Genomic DNA, 22,580 nt, shown 5'->3' with positions numbered 1-22,580 from the left:
GCATGGCAGCAGTAGTGGCGACCCCAAGATGCAGGAACCAGGAGAGCGAAGAGCAGGTAAGATGATTTTTATATCACCAACAGAGGAGAATGAAGCAGTCTTGCATGTACAGTTCTAAACAATAGTCAATCTTCGAGCCCTGAGGAACGCATAAGACAAACATAAATCGAAACATGCTGATTGGCAGCAGGTGTGGACTGGCTGCCAATCAACAGCAGCACAGCGCTCGGTGGGACGAGCAGGAAATGGAAACAAAATAAGAGCACTGATGGGAAGTAAATACAAAACAAAGAGTCCTTTTGCAATGGGCCAAGGACCCTATTGAAACTACTGTGTTTTATTATTATTCCGCACCTTCACACCCTAATTTGACCCCCTTAACATGTTTCAAAACTCACCAAATTTGACACACACGTCGGTATAGCAAACTTTCCCAAGTTATTAAGCAACCAAACCCCAAAAATTAAAATTGCGCGCTAGCGCCCCCTAGGAAAAAAACAACAACAGACTGCTCATAACTTCCGTTAGGAATGTCGTAGAGACATGAAACAAAAACTTCTATGTAGAACTGACTTAGACCTACAATTCATAGTTTTACTTTCTCGGGCAAAAATCAACAAAAAGTTGGCAAAAACCCCTTCAATACAAAATTTTCGCAAAAAATGCTATTTTTGCCTCTTTGAACTGTAATTTGACCCCCTTAAAATGCTTCAAAACTCACCAAACTTGGCACACACATCAGTACTGGCAGAAATTGCGATATAATGAAAAAACTAAACCCGAAAATTAAAAAATGCGCTCTAGCGCAATTTTTGAATAAAACACAGCAAAAACTGCTCCTAGGAAGAAAACACAAACAAAATTGCTTGTAACTTCCAGTAGGAATGCCGGGAAGACATGAAACAAAAACTTCTATGTAGGTCTCACTTAGACCTACATTTAGATGATTGACATCCTTTGAAAAAAATCAACAGGAAGTTAAAAATTACCCCTTCAAAATAAAAGTTTTGTAAAAACAAGTCACCTTTTTCAAACGTAAACTCCTCCGAGTGCGTTTGTCGTTTCGGCTTCAAACTCGCACAGGAGAGAGATTGAACCCTTTTGATTAAAACTATCCAACAAAGTTTTGATTACTGCTCCGGTTTTGATTTTACGCGCCTTCAAAAAACCCCTGCGCAAAATTTCCTAAGAATTTTTATTTTTGTCTCTTTGAGCTGTAATTTGACCCCCTTAAAATGCTTCAAAGTGCAAGTTAAAGCTCTACTATGCAAAGCGAAAGCCATTTATCAACAACATCCAGAAACGCTGATCTGTAATTTGACCCCCTTAACATGCTTCAAAACTCACCAAATTTTACCCACACATCAGGACTGGCGAAAATTGCCATCTAATAAAAAACCAAACCCCAAAAGTCAAAATTGCGCTCCAGCGCCCCCTAGGAAAAAACACAGAAAAAACTGCTTGTAACTTCTGTTAGGAATGTCGTAGAGACATGAAACAAAGACCTCTATGTAGGTCTGAGTTACACCAGGGCTTGGCAGCGGCCAAAGGCGGACCCGACCAACGCTGTTTGCAGCTTTAATAATTTTTGTTTCATTACTTTTGGTTTGTTCCGTGTCTTGTTTGTATCTCCTCTCAATTCCTCGGTTTATTGCAGTTCTGAGTGTTGCTGGCTCAGGTTTGGTTTTGGAATGGAATAGCATTGTTATGGTATTGCTGTGTAACACCTGCCACTGACCATCGATGGTGCTGCAGTGGAGAGAGTAAGGAGCACCAAATTCCTGGGGGTGCACATCAGTGAGGACCTGTCATGGACTACCAACTCCGCATCACTGGTGAAGAAGGCCCAACAGCGCCTTTACTTCCTGCGAAAACTAAAGCGGGGCAAGTGCTCCACCGCCCATCCTGACCACTTTCTACAGAGGCACCATTGAAAGCATCCTTTCTAGCTGCATCACTGTGTGGGGCGGCAGCTACACTCAACACAACAGAAGAGACCTGCAGCGCATCGTGAAAACAGCTGGGAAAATCATTGGTGCACCACTCCCATCTCTTCAGGACTTATACACCACCTGCCTCACCCGCAAAGCACTCACAATTGTGAGTGACGCAAGCCACCCTGCACGCAACCTGTTCAGCCTCCTGCCCTCTGGAAGAAGATACAGGAGCCTCTGCTCTCGCACCACCAGACTCACAAACAGCTTTCACCACCAGGCTGTTAGGCTGCTGAATATGCTACAAAGACAATCCTCAGCCGAATTGAACTCCCCCCACCCCCTCAATCCTTAGCCCAATCCATCAGGCTGTCAGGACTTTGAAATCCCCCTCCCTGGAACAACCTGAACTCTAAACCCCATGACCCACAGAAAAATGACGATGAAAATTTCACACATCTGCTGCTATAACATAAGAATTTGAACTACTGATGAAACACTCATTGTTTACAGCCATATAATATTTAAAAACAACAGGAACTATTAATACTGTCTTGTTTTTGTCTACGCATGGGAGAGTGCGAAACAAAATTTTGATTCCTGTGTATGTCTTGACAAATAAAGCTGACTTGACTTGACTATTGTTTTGTTGGATTGATGAAAATAAAAATAATAGTTAAAAAAAACTGAAAAAAAAAAAAAAAAATTTAAAAATGAGAATCGATTCTGAATCGCACAACGTATTCGATTCGTTTTATATACGAATCGATTTTTTTCCCCACACCCCTAATATATGTAAATATATATATAAATATGTTGTCTTTGTAGCATATTCAACTGAATATGCGTTGAAAAGGATTTGCAAAACATTGTATTCTGTTTATATTTACGTCTAACACAATTTCCCAACTCATATGGAAACGGGGTTTGTAATAACATAGAATTATTCTTAAATTAATGAAGCTTTAAAACACACATATATATATATATATATATATATATATATATATATATATGCATCATCAACAAATATGCAAATGATATGACAACATCACATTGACCGCGTCCCCACCGCGACGACATGTAGATTTCAAGCCGGGTGTATTTAACTCTGGATTAAAGATACACCCCCAGATAAAGTTCCTCAGGATTTTTCCTATGGGAACTCACCTGAAGGAATCCATAAAGTACCATCTATCTATCTATCTATCTATCTATCTATCTATCTATCTATCTATCTATCTATCTATCTATCCATCTACACAGTCTTACCTGTGTGCGTGTTGCCGTGAGAAAACTCACCTCTTTGTGTGATGCTCCTACTTTGCTTTCTGACGCGAGTGTTCCTCAGAAACCTCCACTGCCGCTCCATCCTCACCTGACTCTGCAGGTCATGCTCCTCTGGGATCTGAAGCACATGAAGAGATGAACAATAACTGACACATTTATGCTCATACACTAGTACAGGGGTCGGGAACCTTTTTGGCTGAGAGAGCCAAAAAGCCAAATATTTTTAAATGTATTTCCGTAAGAGCCATATAATATTTCTTTCAACACTGAACACAACTAAACAGGTGCATTTTTAAGTAAGACCAACATTTCTAGAGTATAATAGGTCTTTTATTCTTTGTAATAACATTGTTATTCTGAAGCTAACTGTGGAGGGGGCGTGGCCCGCCGGCCTGCAGCGAACTGGGGTGTGCCAGGACCGGCGTCGAAATCAGCGAGAGCTGCGTAGATGGCCTTGTTATCTAATCACCTGTCGCTTTGTTATAAGCAGCAGCCAGGAAGAGAGACGGGGTTGGGGCTGGAGCCAGAGTGCGAGCAAGAACGAAAGAGAAAAATACAATTGCTGGAAAGCAACTGAGAGACTTATTGAAAAATAAAACAATAGTATAACCCTGAAACAGGCTCTCATGTCGGTGCTTGGTGGTCTGAAGAATCCCCAGGAGGACAAGCCCCACAGTAACCAATAATAAATAAATAACTTCTTAACGCAACTTCTTGAACAGGTGCGGTAGTAAACGGATGGATGGACTAAAAATGCATAAGAATGTTTTATGTTTTGAACATTATTTTTAACACTTATTACAAGTGGAATTATTTATTACTTATCAAGTTAAGCAATGTCAGGTCAGAATTATCCGAGAGCCAGATGCAGTCATCAAAAGAGCCACATCTGGCTCGCGAGCCATAGGTTCCCTACCCCTGCACTAGTGTGACAGTAAAAATGTCACAAAAAAGGTTGTCATGTGGATGTGTACAAAACCCAAAAGCAGTGAAGTTGGCACGTTGTGTAAAAGGTAAATAAAAACAGAATACAATGATTTGTAAATCCTTTTCAACTTATATTCAATTGAATAGACTGCAAAGACAAGATATTTAATGTTCAAACTGGTAAACTTTGTTATTTTTGGCAAATATTAGCTCATTTGGAATTTGATGCATGCAACATGTTTCAAAAAAGCTGGCACAATTGGCAAAAAAGACTGAGAAAGCTAAGGAATGCTCATCAAACACTTATTTGGAACATCCCACAGGTGAGCAGGCTAATTGGGAACAGGTGGGTGCCATGATTGGGTATAAAAACAGCTTCCATGAAATGCTCAGTCATTCACAAACAAGGATGGGGCAAGGGTCACCACTTTGTCAACAAATGCGTGAGCAAATTGTCCAACAGTTTAAGAATAACATTTCTCAATTAACTATTACAAGGAATTTAGGGATTTCACCATTGACGGTCTGTAAAATCATCAAAAGGTTCAGAGAATCACTGCACGTAAGCAATGCTATTATGGAACTTCGATCCCTCAGGCGGTACTGCATCAAAAAGCGACATCAGTGTGTAAAGGATATCACCACATGGGCTCAGGAACACTTCAGAAAACCAATGTCAGTAACTACAGTTGGTCGCTACATCTGTAAGTGCAAGTTAAAACTCTACTATGCAAAGCGAAAGCCATTTATCAACAACACCCTGAAACGCCGCCGGCTTGGCTGGGCCTGAGCTCATCTAAGATGGACTGATGCAAAGTGGAAAAGTGTTCCGTGGTCTGACGAGTCCACATTTCAAATTATATTTGGAAACAGAACCATTCGGATTGTTATAGGCGCAAAGTTCAAAAGCCAGCATCTGTGATGGTATGGGGGTGTGTTATATACGTACACACACACTGAAAATGAATGACCTAATCCAAATACTCATTGATGCACACAAGGCAGAAGATGGATGCACAAAGTTAAAGCAGCGTTTCTACGTGTCAAGAACTGGGGTAAGAATTATTGTCAAGAAATTCAGAGACAGCCACTTGGTACAAAACAAGCCTGCCAGAGGTAGGAAAATAACGGTTATACATACTATGGAAAGAAAGATAGTGAGAGATGTGTTGAAAGACCCTAGAACAACTGCCAAAACACTAGTCAAGGACTTGGCCAAGTCTGGAATTGTAGTCTCCAAGAACACATTCACTAGAGACCTGCACAGGAATAGACTGTGAAGCTGAAGAACAAAAACAAGTCCACTCCTGTCATAAAGACACCTTCAAGCCAGAGTGAAGCCTGCACAGGACAACCTAGAGAAAGACCATGCATACTGGAACTGTGTCCTTTGGTCTAATGCAGGGGTTGGGAACCTTTTTGGCCGAGAGAGCCATGAAAGCCAAATATTTCAAAATGTATTTCCGTGAGAGCCATATCATATTTTTTAACACTGAATACAACAAAATGTGTGCATTTTTAAGTAAGACCAACATTTTTAGAGTATAATAAGTATTTTATTATTTTTAATAACATTGTTATTCTGAAGCTAACCAATAATAAATCAAATGTCATGTATGTTGATCATGTTTTTGTTTGGCCATGTGCTGTTTGTCCTTTGGACTCTTTAAGTTCCTGTTTTTTTCCACTCCCTTGTCTGGTTTCCTTGGTTACTCATTTTGTCCACCTGTCTCTGGTGGACAAAATGCCCGCTCACCTGCTTCCCGAGCACTAATCAGAGGCAGTATTTAAGCTCGTCTTTGCCAGTCAGTCGCCCTGGTGTCAATGTGATCTTTTCTTGCTCTGTGCTGACTTGTTTCATGCCTTGCCATAGTTTCGTGCTTCATGCCATGCCAAGTAAGTTTTGTTTGATTTATGTTCATAGTCTGTTTATGCGTTAGCTTTGTTCCTTAGCCCAAGTTGTGCCTCCACTGTAAGCGATTTTTGTTTGTATCTTTTTTTTAGTTTAAATTAAATCATGTTTTTACCTAAATGCCATGTCCCGAGTAGTCCGTCTGCCTTCCTGGGGGAACGACCTTGCAGCAAGCTGCGACCCCCCCATCGTGACATAAAATACTTCTTACCATTAATGCGACTTCTTATACAGGTGCGGTAGTAAACGGATGGATGGATTTAAATGCATGAGAATGTTTTATATTTTGCACGTTATTTTTAGCACTGTGATTACCAGCGAAATTATTCATAATTATGGTGTTAAGCAATGCCAGCTAAGGTTTATCTGAGAGCCAGATGCAGTCCTCAAAAGAGCCACATCTGGCTCTAGAGCCATAGGTTCCCTACCCCTGGTCTAATGGAACACTACAAGAGCTATTTGGCCATGATAGAAGAAAGAAAGGAGAGGCATACAACCCAAAGACCCCGGGGTCCCCACACTGGAACTTGGTGATGGAATTATTATGCTGTGGGGATGCTTCAGTGCATTTGGAACTTGGAATCTTGTTAAGGTTGAAAGAATCCCGAAGAAAGAAGGACATTTGAAGAAGTACCTCCAGAAGGCTAAAGTGAATGTTATTGAATGGACTCCACAAATAACAGACTTCAATCTTATCGACAATCTTTGGGGAGAATTGAAGACCAAGGTCCATGGCAGAAAAAGGTCGAATCTTATATCCATATATATGTGTGTGTGTATGTGTGAGTGTGTGTATATTATATATATAAATTATAGGGGTGTAACGGTACCCAAAAACTTTTGTTCGGTACGTACCTCGGTTTAGAGGTCACGGTTCGGTTCATTTTCGGTACAGTAAGAAAACAACAAAATATAAATGTTTTGGTTATTTATTTACCAAATTTGTAAACAATGGCATAACACACATATACACACAGGGTCCATTGCCAGGGTCAATGTGGTCAACATATATAAAATAAAAACTAAATAAGTTAAGGCTCAGAATGGTTTCGTAACAAAACCTTTCTACATATAAAGTGCCTTTCTTGATTGATTGATTGAGACTTTTATTAGTACATTGGACAGTACAGTACATATTCCGTACAATTGACCACTAAATGGTAACACCTCAATAAGTTTTTCAACTTCTTTAAGTCGGGATCCACGTTAATCAACATTAAACTGCCTCCAGTTGTTGCTCAGATGAAATAAAATGACAACACTTTTCTTCTACATATAAAAAGTGCAACATTAAACAGTTTCAAGTCAACTCAGCCTCAGATTAATTTGTCTTTCCCCCCCAGCCTGGTTAACTAGGCAGTAAAAGGATATATGGGCTCATTGTTCTTCCACCGTAGAAGTGGGTCAAAATCTAGTTTTAATAGTGAATTATATTTATATAGCGCTTTTCTCTAGTGACTCAAAGCGCTTTACATAGTGAAACCCGATAGCTAAGTTACATTTGAACCAGTGTGGGTGGCACTGGAAGCAGGTGGGTAAAGTGTCTTGCCCAAAGACACAACGGCAGTGACTAGGATGGCGGAAGCGGGAATCGAACCTGCAACCCTCAAGTTGCTGGCACGGCCACTCTACCAACCGAGCTAAATCGCCCCAAATGGTAACACCCAGATACGTTTTTCAACTTGTTTAAGTCGGCAGCCACATTAATCAACATTAAACTGCCTCCAGTTGTTGCTCAGATAAATAAAATGACAAGACATTTCTTCTACATATAAAAAGTGCAACATTAAACAGTTTCAAGTCAACTCAGCCTCAGATTAACTTTTCTTTCCCCGCCAGCCTGGCTAACTTGGCAGTAAAAGGATATATGGGCTCATTGTTCTTCCACCATAGAAGTGGGTCAAAATCTAGTTTTAATGCAATACAGCAACCCTCCGTGACCCCGATTGGGACAAGCGGTAGAAGTTGGATGGACGGTCTTAAATCTGCTGCTATAAAAACATTTGTTATTGCTTCAGCCCTGCCTGTCTCGCCAAGGAGAGGCTGCTTGAATGCGGTGGTGATGCTTCAAAGGGTTTAGCATGTTTGACGTGTTGGCAGAAGCATACCCTACTTCTGCTCAACAAGGTCGGCAAACCTCCATCCTCCATTGTTGTATCGCACCGCGCAGCCAAAATGTTCCCAAGGGGGAGACGTTAACGAAGCAGGAGGGTCTTCCAGCTCTGGCTTTTGCATGTTGTCCTAGCCCGGTCGCTGCTAGCATGCCGTGTGTTGTGCCTCGCTCTACATTGTTTACACAACGTGCGGTACGCTACCTAATATGTCCGTGTGGAAACTTGTTCAGTACACCTCCGAACCGAACCGAAACACCCGTACCGAAACGGTTCAATAAAAATACACGTACCGTTACACCCCTAATGTATTAATATATATACAGTCCTGGTCAAAAGTTTACATACACTTGTAAAAAACATACTGTCATGGCTGTCTTGAGTTTCCAATCATTTGTACAACTCTTATTTTTTTGTGATAGAGTGATTGGAGCACATATTTGTGTTCACGAAATAACATTCATGAAATGTGGTTCTTTTATGGATTTATTATGGGTCTACTGAAAATGTCAGCAAATCTGCTTGGTCAAAAGTATACATACAGCAATGTTAATATTTGCTTACAAGTCCCTTGGTAAGTTTCACTGCAATGAGCCGCTTTTGGTAGCCAGCCACAAGCTTCTGGCAAGTTGAGTTTTTGACCACTCCTCTTGACAAAATTGGTGCAGTTCAGCTAAATGTGTTGGTTTTCTGACATGGACTTGTTTCTTCAGCATTGTCCACACAGTGCCTTCAGTGACAATCCACGATGAATTGATTAACGTGGACCCCGACTTAAACAAGTTGAAAAACTTATCGGGGTGTTACTATTTAGTGGTCAATTGTATGGAATATGTACTGAACTGTGCAATCTACTAATACAAGATTCAATCAATCGATCAATCAATCAATCAATCAATGTAAATAGTCATGAAAATAAAGAAACCGCATTGAATGAGATAGTGTTACCTCCCTGCTTGGCACTCAGCATCAAGGGGTTGGAATTGGGGTTTAAATCACCATAAATCATTCCCGGGCGTGGCCGTCTCTGCCGCTCACTGCTCCCCTCACCTCCCAGGGGGTGTAACAAGGGGATGGTTTAAATGCAGAGGACAAATTTCACCACACCTAGTGTGTGTGTGTGACAATCATACATCCATCCATTTTTTGCCGCATGTCCCCTTTTGGGGTCGCGGAGGGTCATTGGAGCCTATCTCAGCTGCATTTGAGCGGAAGGTGGTGTACACCCTGGACAAGTCGCCCCTCATCGCAAGGCCAACACAGATAGACAGACAACATTCACACTCACATTCACACACTAGGGCCGATTTAGTGTCGCCAATTAACCTACAAATAAATAAAATATAAAATAGTTTGAAAAAGTTCTGTCTGCAAAACAACAGTTTTATTATTAAAACAAAATTCACAGACCTTGCTGCTCTAACTCCAACTGAGATTTGAGCTTGGCACAGTCTGCCTTGCAAAACAACTATGGCAGAGCCACCAAAGCACCAGGGAATAACCATCCATCCATTTTTCTACCGCTTGTCACTTTTGTTTACGGTACAATTTTATAGCTTGTGTTTCATTATCGCTACTTTAAAGGCCTACTGAAAGCCACTACTACCCACCACGCAGTCTGATAGTTTATATATCAATGATGAAATATTAACATTGCAACACATGCCAATACAGCCTTTTTAGTTTGATAAATTGCAATTTTAAATTTCCCGGGAGTTTCGTCTTGAAAACGTCGTGTAATGATGACGTGTACGCAAGACAGGATTTTTAGGAAGTATGAGCGCTGCACACACACACAGCTAAAAGTCGTCTGCTTTAACAGCATAATTACACAGTATTCTGGACATCTGTGTTGCTGAATCTTTTGCAATGTGTTCAATTAATATTGGAGAAGTCACAGTAGAAAGATGGAGTTGGGAAGCTTTAGCCTTTAGCCACACAAACACTTGGTGATTCCTTGTTTAAAATTCCTGGAGGGGAAACTTTACTATGGATCAGAGCGGTCAAGTGACCATGAATCATGACGGAATGTCAACCAGCAGGTTTCGGTGAGAAAATTGTGGTTAAAAAGTTGCTTCTTACCGGAGAAAAGCTGAGCTTGTGCCGTCCATAAAGCTGTTATCAACTCCCCTGAGACACTGGCCTCAAGACACCCGTGGAGACACCCTTCCGACTATCAGGTACTATTTAACTCACTAAAACACTAGCAACACAATAGAAAGATAAGGGATTTCCCAGAATTATGTAGCCTGTATGTTACTTAAGTAAAGCACTGTACAAGTATTAAGTAAACAATGAATTATATAACTGGGCTAGATCAGAAGAAACTAAATTCAGTTCTAGGAATGGAGAGTAATGAAGACTGAACACAGGTTTTAAGTTTAAATTGTACCAAATTATATTAAAGAATTATAGGAAAAATAAACAACAAACAGACATGTAAATTCGAATGGCCATTCACATTTTCAACATAAATTACAGAATTATTGTGGCGGTCCGCTCCCTGTATGATCAGTGCCAGAGCTTGGTCCGCATTGCCGGCAGTAAGTCGAACACATTTCCATTGAGGGTTGGACTCAGCCAAGGCTTTGCCTTTGTCACCGATTCTGGTCATAACTTTTATGGACAGAATTTCTAGGCGCAGTCAGGGCGTTGAGGGGTTCCGGTTTGGTGACCGCAGGATTAGGTCTCTGCTTTTTGCAGATGATGTGGTCCTGATGGCTTCATCTGGCCAGGATCTTCAGCTCTTACTGGATCGGTTCGCAGCCAAGTGTGAAGCGACCGGAATGAGAATCAGCACCTCCAAGTCCGAGTCCATGGTTCTCGCCCGGAAAAGGGTGGAATGCCATTTCCGGGTTGGGGAGGAGACCCTGCCCCAAGTGGAGGAGTTCAAGTACCTAGGAGTCTTGTTCACGAGTGGGGGAAGAGTGGATCGTGAGATCGACAGGCGGATCGGTGCGGCGTATTCAGTAACGCGGACCTTGTACCGATCCGTTGTGGTGAAGAAGGAGCTGAGCCGGAAGGCAAAGCTCTCAATTTACCGGTCGATCTACTTTCCCATCCTCACCTATGGTCATGAGCTTTGGGTCATGACCGAAAGGATAAGATCACGGGTACAAGCGGCCGAAATGAGTTTCCTCCGCCGTGTGGCGGGGCTCTCCCTTAGAGATAGGGTGAGAAGCTCTGCCATCCGGGAGGAACTCAAAGTAAAGCCGCTGCTCCTTCACATCGAGAGGAGCCAGATGAGGTGGTTCGGGCATCTGGTCAGGATGCCACCCGAACGCCTCCCTAGGGAGGTGTTTAGGGCACGTCCAACCGGTAGGAGGCCACGGGGAAGACCCAGGACACGTTGGGAAGACTATGTCTCCCGGCTGGCCTGGGAACGCCTCGGGATCCCCCGGGAAGAGCTAGACGAAGTGGCTGGAGAAAGAGAAGTCTGGGTTTCCCTGCTTAGGTTGTTGCCCCCGCGATCCGACCTCGGATAAGTGGAGGAAGATGGATGGATTACAGAACGTTCAATATTTACAATGTGATACAGTACTTGGGTCAGTCCTTGTTTTTACCAAGAATGGTATAAGTGCAACCTGACAGTTCATTAAACGACCTTGCAAAGTCCACATTGTGGTGGCAGTGTCCAGAGGGGTTTTAGTGAAGGTAACAGGGTAAATGTGAAAGTTCAGGAGGACAGAAATTAACACGTTGCGTTTATGGAAAACCAAAGGGAAAAAAACAAAGCGGCTGCTGAGGAGCCTCCTACCAGCCCGGGGCTCGGTTGGGTGGATTCAGTTCGGTTGGTTCGGTTCCAGGCATAAAGCTTCAGACTCTAGTTCAGGCTCTAGCTCGCCATCCAACATGGCCAATTCCGCAGAAAAATCACACTTAACACTCTCGCACGACGACCCACGGCTTTAGTAGCAACGTCCCTCTCACTCTTCCTGGAAGCAGCCCACTACTGGATTTTATGCTTCCCGCAATAGGTCACGTGACCGCGTGACGTAATGACGCACGCACGGACAGCTAAGACAACGGAAATAAATAGGATATTTAATTGGGATTTGAAAGGTTATTTAAATAGAAAGGATATTTAAGTAAAATGATATTCAAATAGAAAGATATTTAATTAGAAATAATATTCAATGGGGTTTTGTCACCCAGGTTACATCATCCTAGTAAATGAGACTAAAAACATCGGAATCCGTCCCAATGCAATCGCGTTTTTTTTTTTTTTTACTGTTTTTTTTTTCTAGTCCGTCACTATGAATATCCTCAAACACAAATCTTTCATCCTCGCTCAAATTAATGGGGAAATTGTCGTTTTCTCGGTCCGAATAGCACTTTTTTTGTTGGAGGCTCCCTATAAAAACAATGTGAATATGTGAGGAGTTGTCATGCCAAATTTCTTCCCCCCTAAAAAAAACCTCCCCCCCATTTACTTCTGGGTCACGATTATTACAGACGTTTTGTTAACGCTATATTATAAAAATATAACGCTATATAATAAAAATCTAACGTTATATTATAGAAATACAGACGTTTTGTTAACGCTATATTATAAAAAAAATAAAAAAACAATTTACAAACACAAGCTATGGGGTGACGCATTCACTTCCGGGGTCACGTTTCCTCTTATGTCATCCCATAGCTTGTGTTTGTAAATTGTTTTTTTATTTTTTTTATAATATAGCGTTAACAAAACGGCTGTATTTTTATTATATAGAGTAAATGGGGGGGGGGGGGCGTCACCCGACTTCCGGTAAAGGCAAGGCTTTTCTCTTAGCACCGAAAGTTGCGAACTTTATCGTGGATGTTCTCTACTAAATCCTTTCAGCAAAAATATGGCAATATTGCGAAATGATCAAGTATGACACATAGAATGGACCTGCTATCCCCGTTTAAATAAGAAAATCTCATTTCAGTAGGCCTTTAACTTCACTAAAGGCAAACACACGGACCGCCACTGACGACCATAAAGTGATTCTCCCTTTGGAGAACCATAATGAGCTCTCTACCTGATAAATCCGGTCCAAAGGCGAAACCCAGTAACTCAATTTTGGCAAAAACTGAGCTGATAATAATTTTGGAGTTCCGAGGTGATATGCTTTACATTAGTGTATGCGATATTGTAATTTGTTCCGTAAGTAAGCTGTCACGCGCATGGCAGGACCTAGCAACTACCACATGACCGCGTAGATACAACAGAAAAACCTAGTATCTCAAGGGACCAATCGGAGCTTCTTTGTCAGTCGCCTTATTGTCTTTAATGAGACATTTGCACGAATGGGGGCCGACGGTCAACTTGATTATGTGATATTATGGCACGAGGGGATATTTGGAAGCACCTTCATTAAATGTATTGTTCTTGATTCTTCCCCTTGCATACTCTTTTGGGCAGATAACTGTGGAGGTCGAAATAAAAACTGGACGCTGTACACGGCTCTTGCCCAATGTGCAAATGCAGAATGGGGCCCACCCCGAGATTGTGATAAAATATCTGGATAAAGGGCACACGTTCATGAGAGCAGATTCAATCCATGGCTCAATCGGCAAGAAAATGAAAGCTCAAGAAAACATGACTTTGTAGATCTTTGCAAGACAGCATCAAGATAGATTGCTTTTCCTTTGTTTTCTCAAAATCGGCTAGAAGTGAGTTACCAGGTTTTGCCTTTGGACCGGAGATACGTCATTGACAAAGTAAAAGAGAATTAAAAAACATCTCACTGTATTTTCACGACAAACATTTGACAGGCAGACAGAGCTACAGTACAACAGGGAGAGGGACTTTCAAGCGTGTGCTGATCAAGCACATTTCTGCAAAGCTCCTCCATGTGTAAGGAATGCTAAACAGGGTGCACGGCTTGTGTCCACACTGTGCATGTTTAGAGCTCAACCATGCATTCTGCAGTGTGTGTGTGTGTGTGTGTGTGTGTGTGTGTGCAATAACACAGTGGCTTCATGTGTGTATCACAGAATTGCTACCTTTTGAGCTTTTGCAGTCTGAGCCTGTTTGGAGGTGGACTTGGTAGTCAGGCCATTGTTGTCTTATTCCCAGAGCTGCAAGGAATAATGTGTATGTGTGTGTGTGTGTCAAGGTAAATGGCCGGGCTGATGAAGTGGTTCCCAGGGTTGCGTTCTGAGGAATTACCGACGTAACAAATGGCCCAAGGAGTGTAAGCACCGGAGCATAATGTCCATATGTGATGAATGCACAAGTTAGCAGCAAACAATGGGGTGTAATGTGCTGCTGGAGCGGAAACAGCTTGGCTGGTACTGAGTGAGACACCCGAGACTGAGGCTTTAGCAGGTCTGGGGGCATAAAGGGCCCGTTTAAACTTTTTAAAACTGGCCCATCCAACTTTTACACTGCAAAAACTGAAAAGTAAGTAAAATGAAATATCTCAAAAAAGGGTGATATTTGCTCATTTTCTTTCTGATAAAATCATTCTTCTCACTAAGCAGATTTTATGTTAGATTGTTTTACTTGTTTTAAGGGTTTTGGTCCTAAATGATCTCAGTAAGATATTACAGCTTGTTGCTGAGATGTGATGACCTATATTGAGTAAAACATGCTTGAAACTAGAAGATCAACAGTTGCAAAGCTGTGTCATCAACACCAGTGGTCCCCAACCACCGGGCCGATTGGTACCGGGCCGCAGAATAATTTTTTTATTCATTTTTATTTAAAAAAAAAAATATATATATATATTAAATCAACATAAAAAACACAATATACACTTACAATTAGTGCACCAACCACAAAAACCTCCCTTTTTCATGACAATGAAGAAAAAGAAAAAAAAAAAAAAAAAAAAAAAAAGGTCCCCCCCCCTCCCGGGACCAATTATTAAGCGTTGACTGGTCCGTGGATACAAAAAGGTTGGGGTCCACTGATCAACACTCACAAAGTAATAATTTCTTACTTCAAGCATGAAAAAAAAATCATGACTTTGACACAATTGTGTCTCATAATTAAAACAGATGACAGCCAATTGGACTTTGCGGTTTTATTTTCAATGAAACAATCGAAAAGATGTACTCATATAGTAGTACAGTTGGCACTGTACAGCAAACAGTTTATATTTAAACACTTAACATTTATAACAATTTTGAATATAAATAGTTCATGCACATTCAGATAAATTCTTCAAAATTACAATTAAAAAAATTTGGCCGGGCTGTATATATGCGCATTACAGATGGGCGGATAGGCAATGATATCATCCGCAACCGCATCACCAAAGTCGTCATCCACCCGAACCAACATTTTATCAGAACCGCAACCGCCCGCCCGTTGAAATACATCAGAGATCGGCCATCTTTACCACTCAAAGAACTATTTAAACCCGTTTCACAGAATAAAGAAGACAATGGGAGCCGATAACGTTCCCGCCAATATCCAATGGTGTTCATCCTGATGACAAGAACAAGGGCGTGCTGTGGAGCCATTGCCTTTGACACCTTCAACGACATGTACAAACCGATTGTTAGTCCGGCAACATGTTGTGTGCAGCTTCCGCAATCCGCAAGATTGAAAGGCATACTGGGTGATACAGAGTACACTGATGGTTGTGATATAAACAATTTTAACACTTACTAATATGAGCCACGCTGTGAAGCTAGCGGGGTGTATAAAATAGTCAGGAACCCACATCACCGCCCCCCTCCGTACGTTGGTTGAGGTGGGCGGGGTTTGGTGGTTGCGGGGGTGTAGCGCTGCTTGGCATTCTGGGTATTTGTTCTTTTGTGTTTATATTGTGTTACGGTGAAGATGTTCTCCCAAAATGTGTTTGACATCCTTTTTTGATGTGGGTTCACAATGTGGCACATATTTGTAACAGTGTTAAATGTGTTTGTACTGCCACCCTCAGTGTGACCTGTATGGCTGTTGGCTGTGATCAAGTATGTCTTGCAGTCACCAACGTGTGTCATATCACGGAGAAAAATGTCAAATTGTTAGTATGAGCATATAACTCTATATAACAGGCTAGTAATATTTTTCAACTTGAATATAAAAATGCACATAAATATTAAAAAAATAAGATTTTCTTTAAAATTACATACAAAACTGTTAGATAGTTAGTATGGACATAGACTTTTATATAACAAGCTACATATTAAATGAAAGTTAATTACTGTAATTTTACATGGATTTTAAAGTAATTTGAGAAAACAGAAAATGATATGTACAATTAATATGGTATTTTTCTGTAAAAAAAAAATAGAAATATACATAGTTTGTCATTACTGGCATATTACTTAAAATAACAGGCGGTTTGTTTATTTACAGATAATGTCTTCAATTCTACAGTTTTATAACCTATTTTAAAAAAAAAAGAAAAATTACAGTAGATATTTAGAGTACATTAACCCTTCTATTATGTTAAGGGTCAATTTGGTTATCCTTCCTTTTTTTGCTGAAATTTTGTGACTTTTCCTCATCTAGGGCCATGAAATGGTGTGTAAAATTTGGACACTTTGATGTGTAGTGGAATGTCTTGCAGAGTTTTTATACAAAAATGATGTTGCGGGTCATTTTGACCCAGACGCTTTAATGTGGGTAAATAGCTTTTCAGATCCAAAATAAACATGTCTCTTTGATGTACTTTTTACTTTGATGCACAATTGTTTGTATTTTGATTGACTTTGAAACCCAGAGCCAGGTTTGTGAAGAGAGGGAACTTTCTCACACTTGTCCTTGTCACTGTTCTTATGTCATCTCTTTGACAAACTCACCAAAAATGAGCTCCAGAGGGATGACATCTGAGGAGGCTTTATCACAGGATTGTACAACAAAGGTACATTTTCAACCCATTTATCCCACCAAATTTCAGCAAGAAAAAGAAAGGATAGCCAGTACTGTTTTGAGTGCATTTACACAGTACGGGTCAAAATGACCCGCAACATGGTCAATGTCATTTTTTGCCCAACATAATACAAGGGTTAACCATAAAAATAGATTTTTTTTTTTTACAGTGTACACTTATTCAGCCTGTTGTTCACTATCCTTTATTTATTTTAAATTGCCTTTCAAATGTCAATTCTTGGTGTTGGATTTTATCAAATAAATTTCCCCCCAAAATGCGACTTATACTCCAGTGCAACTTATATATGTTTTTCTCCTTCTTTATTATGCATTTTCGGCCGGTGCGATTTAAACTCCGGAGCGATTTATAATCCGAAAAAAACGGTAGGTCATCACATCTACATTACCAAAAGCAAGACTAGTTGTTAAACGTAGATGTTTATCTGTTCTCTGTGTTAATTGGTGGAATTCTGTTGGTAAAGAAATAAAAATGAGTGACTCAGTATTTAATTTCAAAAAGGACATGTCACAATGTATTTTAAAAAGTTATGTGAACTAGAAATGTATGTTTGTTTGGTTAAATGTTGTATTTAGAAGGTATGTATGTTTATCTATTTACAAAAAAGTGCATGTGTGTAAGTACATATTTTTGTATTATTTGTTAAAGGGCAACTTAAATGTAAATGCTGAATGACTATATTTCTTTTTGTATTACAAAATTATTAGAAAAGGTAACTTAATTGAATGTAAAAAAAATGTATGTTGGGCATATAAGCTTTTTTGCTTCTGCCTGTTTCAGTCATGTTATTCATTTTTGAATCGTCATCTATGTTTGAATATGTTTTTGTTAGACTGAAAATAAACTGAACTGAACATCTCAGCAATAAGCTGTAATATCTTACTGAGATCACTTAGGACCAAAACACTTAAAACAAGTAAAACACTCACTGCAAAAAGTCAGTGTTCAAAAACAAGAAAAAAAATGCAAAAATGAGGGGTATTTTACTTGAACTAAGCAAAACTATCTGCCAATAGAACAAGAAAATTTGGCTTGTCAAGACTTTCAGAAACAAGTAAAATTAGCTAACTTCAATGAACCCAAAAATACCTTAAAATAAGTATATTATCTCTAATAACAAGTGCACTACTATACGAGTACGTATTTTCTATTGTTTCATTGAATAGAAAACGGCAAAGTCTATTTGGCTGTCATCTGTTTTAATATGAGAAACAATTGTGTCAAAGTCATGATTTTGTTTTACATTCTTGAAATAGGAAATTCTTACTTTAAAAAGTAGTGTTATACTTGTGAGTGTTGATGACACAGCTTTGCAACATTTGATATTCTCGTTTCAAGCATGTTTTACGCAATATAGGTAATCAAATCTCAGCTACAAGCTGTAGTATCTTACTGAGATCATTTAGGACCTAAACACTTAAAACAAGTAAAACACTCTAACATAAAATCTTATGTATGGCCGCGCAAGTCCCGGGATGTCCAAAATGTCCATAACACACCTAGCCGAGTACCATGGGGAGGGGGGATGAAAGTTGGAAAAGTCAGCATAAGTCCCAAAAATGTCCAAAATACCTACACAGGTTTGAGTCCCACAAGTTCCGCCGCCGGCCGGGATGCCTAGGATGTCCAAAACGCGCCCAGCAAAGTCCCACGGGAAGGTGGGGAGAAAAGTGGGAAAAGTCGGGGAAATGTTCAAAAGTCCCACCCGGGTTCGAGTGTGCACTCAAACTCAAACTCGAACTCGGGTGGGACTCGAACCTGGGTAGGTATTTAGAAAATTTTGGGGGACTTTTGCCGACTTTTCTAATTTTCCCCCCTACTTCCCGTGGGACTTTGCTGGGTGTGTTTTGGACATTTATTGTATCCCGGGATTTGTGTGGCCGGCGGCGGGACTCGTGGGACTGGGTATTTTGAACACAATTGGGACTTTTGAACATTTTGGCCGCCTTTTCGCCCTCTTCTTCCCCGCCTTCCTGTGCACCATTGCTGGGTGTGTTTTGGACACTTGGACAAAAATAGTTTCAAGCATATTTTACTCAAAATAGGTCATAAAATGTCGGAAGCAAGCTGTAGTATCTTACTGAGATCATTTAGGAGCAAAACACTTAAAACAAGTAAAAGACTCTAACATAAAATCTGCTTAGTGAGAAGAATTATCTTACCAGACAGAATATAAGCAAATATCACCCTTATTTGAGATATTTCATCTTACTTAGATTTCAGTTTTTGCAGTGCTAACATAAAATCTGCTTAGTGAGAAAAATTATCTTATCAGACAGAAAATAAGCAAATATCACGCTTATCAATCAATCAATCAATCAATTTATTTATATAGCCCTTTATCACAAGTGTCTCAAAGGGCTGCACAAGCCACGACGACCTCCTCGGCTCAGATCCCACATCCCGGCAAGGAAAAACCTAAACTTTATGGGATACAATGAGAAACTTTGGAGGGGACTAAATCCAGGCAAAGAACCGTTAAAAACTCATTCTTGAGTTTAAGTAATTTATACTCTTATCTGTCATCGATGACATATATTAAAACAGACAAGAAGCAAGGAAATAAACAGACAGGATAAAATTTTGCTCAATTTGAGGAGTGACGCGTCGACTGTACTCTATGTACAGTCTTCCACTACGCTCTAACGAAAAAAGCTTCACGTGTACTCTTTTTATTTGGATATTCCCTGTTTGTGGGGCAGTATAACTCGGTTGGTAGAGTGGCTGTGCCAGCAACTTGAGGGTTGCAGGTTCGATTCCCGCTTCCGCCATCCTAGTCACTGCCGTTGTGTCCTTGGGCAAGACACTTTACCCACCTGCTCCCAGTGCCACCCACACTGGTTTATTTGACATATTTCATCTTACTTAGATTTGAGTTTTTGCAGTGCAGCTTTATGATTGTGGTATCCCTAAATGACATTGATGCACAGCATTAAAATGTTAAGACTTGGAGGTGCACCCACACACACCAACGGGGTTTTGTATGCGAGTGGAGCTTTATGACAGCACTCCAAATGTTGCAGAGGCAGCATAATCTCCTCTGCTTTCACTCCCCTGCCCAGCCAATCGCCTCCTGCAGCCTTTTTCTGTCTTCTTCCACTGCGGCGCGCGATAGATTTACTTGACTTCTCCATCTTTGCATCTCCTGGCTTCTTGCTTTCCATCAAAAATGTCGACTTCACTTCTCCCTCCCACTCCACATGCCAACTGCTTTTTTTTAAAATATACTGCGTGCTCAGAATTCCTCCTCCCACCAACCTCACTCTCTTTGCTGCCAACAAATGCATGATCCTTCGGCAAAGATCGTTAGAATAATTCTATCTAAATGATCACAAAAATGTTGTGTTCAGAATCAGAAATCAGAAAAGTTTTGATTGCCATTGTTTGACAACAGGTCCACAAACTAGAAACTTTACCTGCCGCAATCGTGCAACTTAAAAGACTTAACCCAGAAATTGAAATTACTTCCCGACGAGAAGACCCACAGCTGTCTTTGAAAACTCCACTGTGTAACTCCACGGCTTATTAGTGATTCCTAGAGCCCAAAAAAAGTCTGCGGGCTATAGAGCGTTTTCCGTTCGGGCTCCAGTACTCTGGAATGCCCTCCCGGTAACAGTTCAAGATGCATTTAAGTCTCACCTTAAAACTCATCTGTATACTCTAGCCTTTAATTAGAACTCCTTTTTAGACCAGTTGATCTGCCGCTTCTTTTCTTTTTTCTCCTATGTCCCCCCTCCCTTGTGGAGGGGAGCCGGTCCGATGACCATGGATGAAGTACTGGCTGTCCAGAGTTGAGACCCAGGATGGACCGCTCGTCGGGACCCAGGATGGACCGCTTGCCTGTGTATGGGTTGGGGACATCTCTACACTGCTGATCCGCCTCCGCTTGGGATGGTTTCCTGTGGACGGGACTCTCGCTGCTGTCTTGGATCCGCTTTGAACTGAACTCTACCGGCTGTGTTGGAGCCACTATGGATTGAACTTTCACAGTATCATGTTAGACCCGCTCGACATCCACTGCTTTCGGTCCACTAGAGGGGGGGGGGGGGTTTGCCCACTTCTGAGGTCCTCTCCAAGGTTTCTCATAGTCAGCATTGTCACTGGCGTCCCACTGGATGTGAATTCTCCCTGCCCACTGGGTGTGAGTTTTCCTTGCCCTTTTGTGGGTTCTTCCAAGGATGTCGTAGTCGTAATGATTTGTGCAGTCCTTTGAGACATTTGTGATTTGGGGCTATATAAATAAACATTGATTGATTGATTGATTGATTGATTGATTGAAGGGGGAAGCAACATGAAGGTGTTCTGTTTCTTTCATGTATGGTACTAAACAGAATTATATTGCCTGACCCAAGAACTACAAAAGCGAAGAGGCAACAGGACCAGACTCCCCTCCAGGCGACCTCCTTTTTCGAACCTCTCTTTGAACACTTTTACGACCTTTTCCGTGGACGGTATACGACCCTCGTCTCTTAGAAACGGCTGTTGACATGTGGTCGGAGAAAGTCCAAATAAAGGGGGAGAAATACAATCTTTCCGCCAGAGCGTGCTGAGACACTGTACAAGGGTACAGCATCCAGCCCTCTTTCCTCAATTTGAGCCAAATTTAATTCCAACTCCGTTTGATTCTTTGCCTCTTGTCTTGTTCAATAGATGTCATCAGTGTTTGAACCTGACAAAGATATTTAGAGATTCACTTAGACCAGGGGTGTCAAACTCAAATACAGAGTGGGCCAAAATTTTAAACTGAACAAAGCCGCGGGCCAAGGTTGAACAAATTAAACTTTTAATAGGGACCCAAACAAGTTTTGCATTGAATATTGAACAAGCGAAACTTATATAACTTTATAGTGACATGCAAAATCGAGTTTCAAATAATACTAATGATTTAAAATTAGCAATGGCATATCAAATCAAATTTAAATAGAAATGGAAAGCCTATTTTCTATTTGCAGCCTTCTCAGGTAAATATCAAAATAAACTTTTCCCACAGGCTAATAATACATTAGTATATTGTAGCGTCCAGGAAGAGGTAGTGCTGCAAGGGGGTCCGGGTATTTGTTCTGTTACAGTGGGGATGTTCTCCCGAAATTTGCTTGTCATTGTCGTGTGAAGCGACAGGAATGAGAACCAGCACCTCTAAGTCCGAGTCCATGGTTCTCGCCCGGAAAAGGGTGGAGTGCCATCTCCGGGTTGGGGAGGAGACCCTGCCCCAAGTGGAGGAGTTCAAGTACCTAGGAGTCTTGTTCACGAGTGGGGGAAGAGTGGATTGTGAGATCGACAGGCGGATCGGTGCGGCGTCTTCAGTAATGCGGACGTTGTATCGGTCCAATGTGGTGAAGAAGGAGCTGAGCCGGAAGGCAAAGCTCTCAATTTACCGGTCGATCTACGTTCCCATTCTCACCTATGGTCATGAGCTTTGGGTCATGACCGAAAGGATAAGATCACGGGTACAAGCGGCCGAAATGAGTTTCCTCCGCCGTGTGGCGGGGCTCTCCCTTAGAGATAGGGTGAGAAGCTCTGCCATCCGGGAGGAACGCAAAGTAAAGCCGCTGCTCCTCCACATCGAGAGGATCCAGATGAGGTGGTT

General features: G+C 41.2%; 1 protein-coding gene across 4 annotated transcripts in view; it reads right to left on the bottom strand.

The window, feature by feature from the left end:
* The window catches only part of rptor (regulatory associated protein of MTOR, complex 1), a 480,971-nt gene that overhangs the window by 89,036 nt on the left and 369,355 nt on the right, over positions 1 to 22,580 (bottom strand). For all 4 annotated transcript variants that reach the window (XM_061880673.1, XM_061880675.1, XM_061880674.1 and 1 more), the window contains exon 26: positions 3,237 to 3,342. In XM_061880673.1, coding sequence (XP_061736657.1) covers positions 3,237 to 3,342 — 106 coding nt within the window. The remainder of the gene's footprint in view (positions 1 to 3,236; positions 3,343 to 22,580) is intronic.

Source organism: Nerophis ophidion, linkage group LG20, assembly GCF_033978795.1.
Source record: "Nerophis ophidion isolate RoL-2023_Sa linkage group LG20, RoL_Noph_v1.0, whole genome shotgun sequence".
NCBI lineage: Eukaryota > Metazoa > Chordata > Actinopteri > Syngnathiformes > Syngnathidae > Nerophis > Nerophis ophidion.
This window is presented reverse-complemented; position numbering and strand designations above follow the sequence as displayed.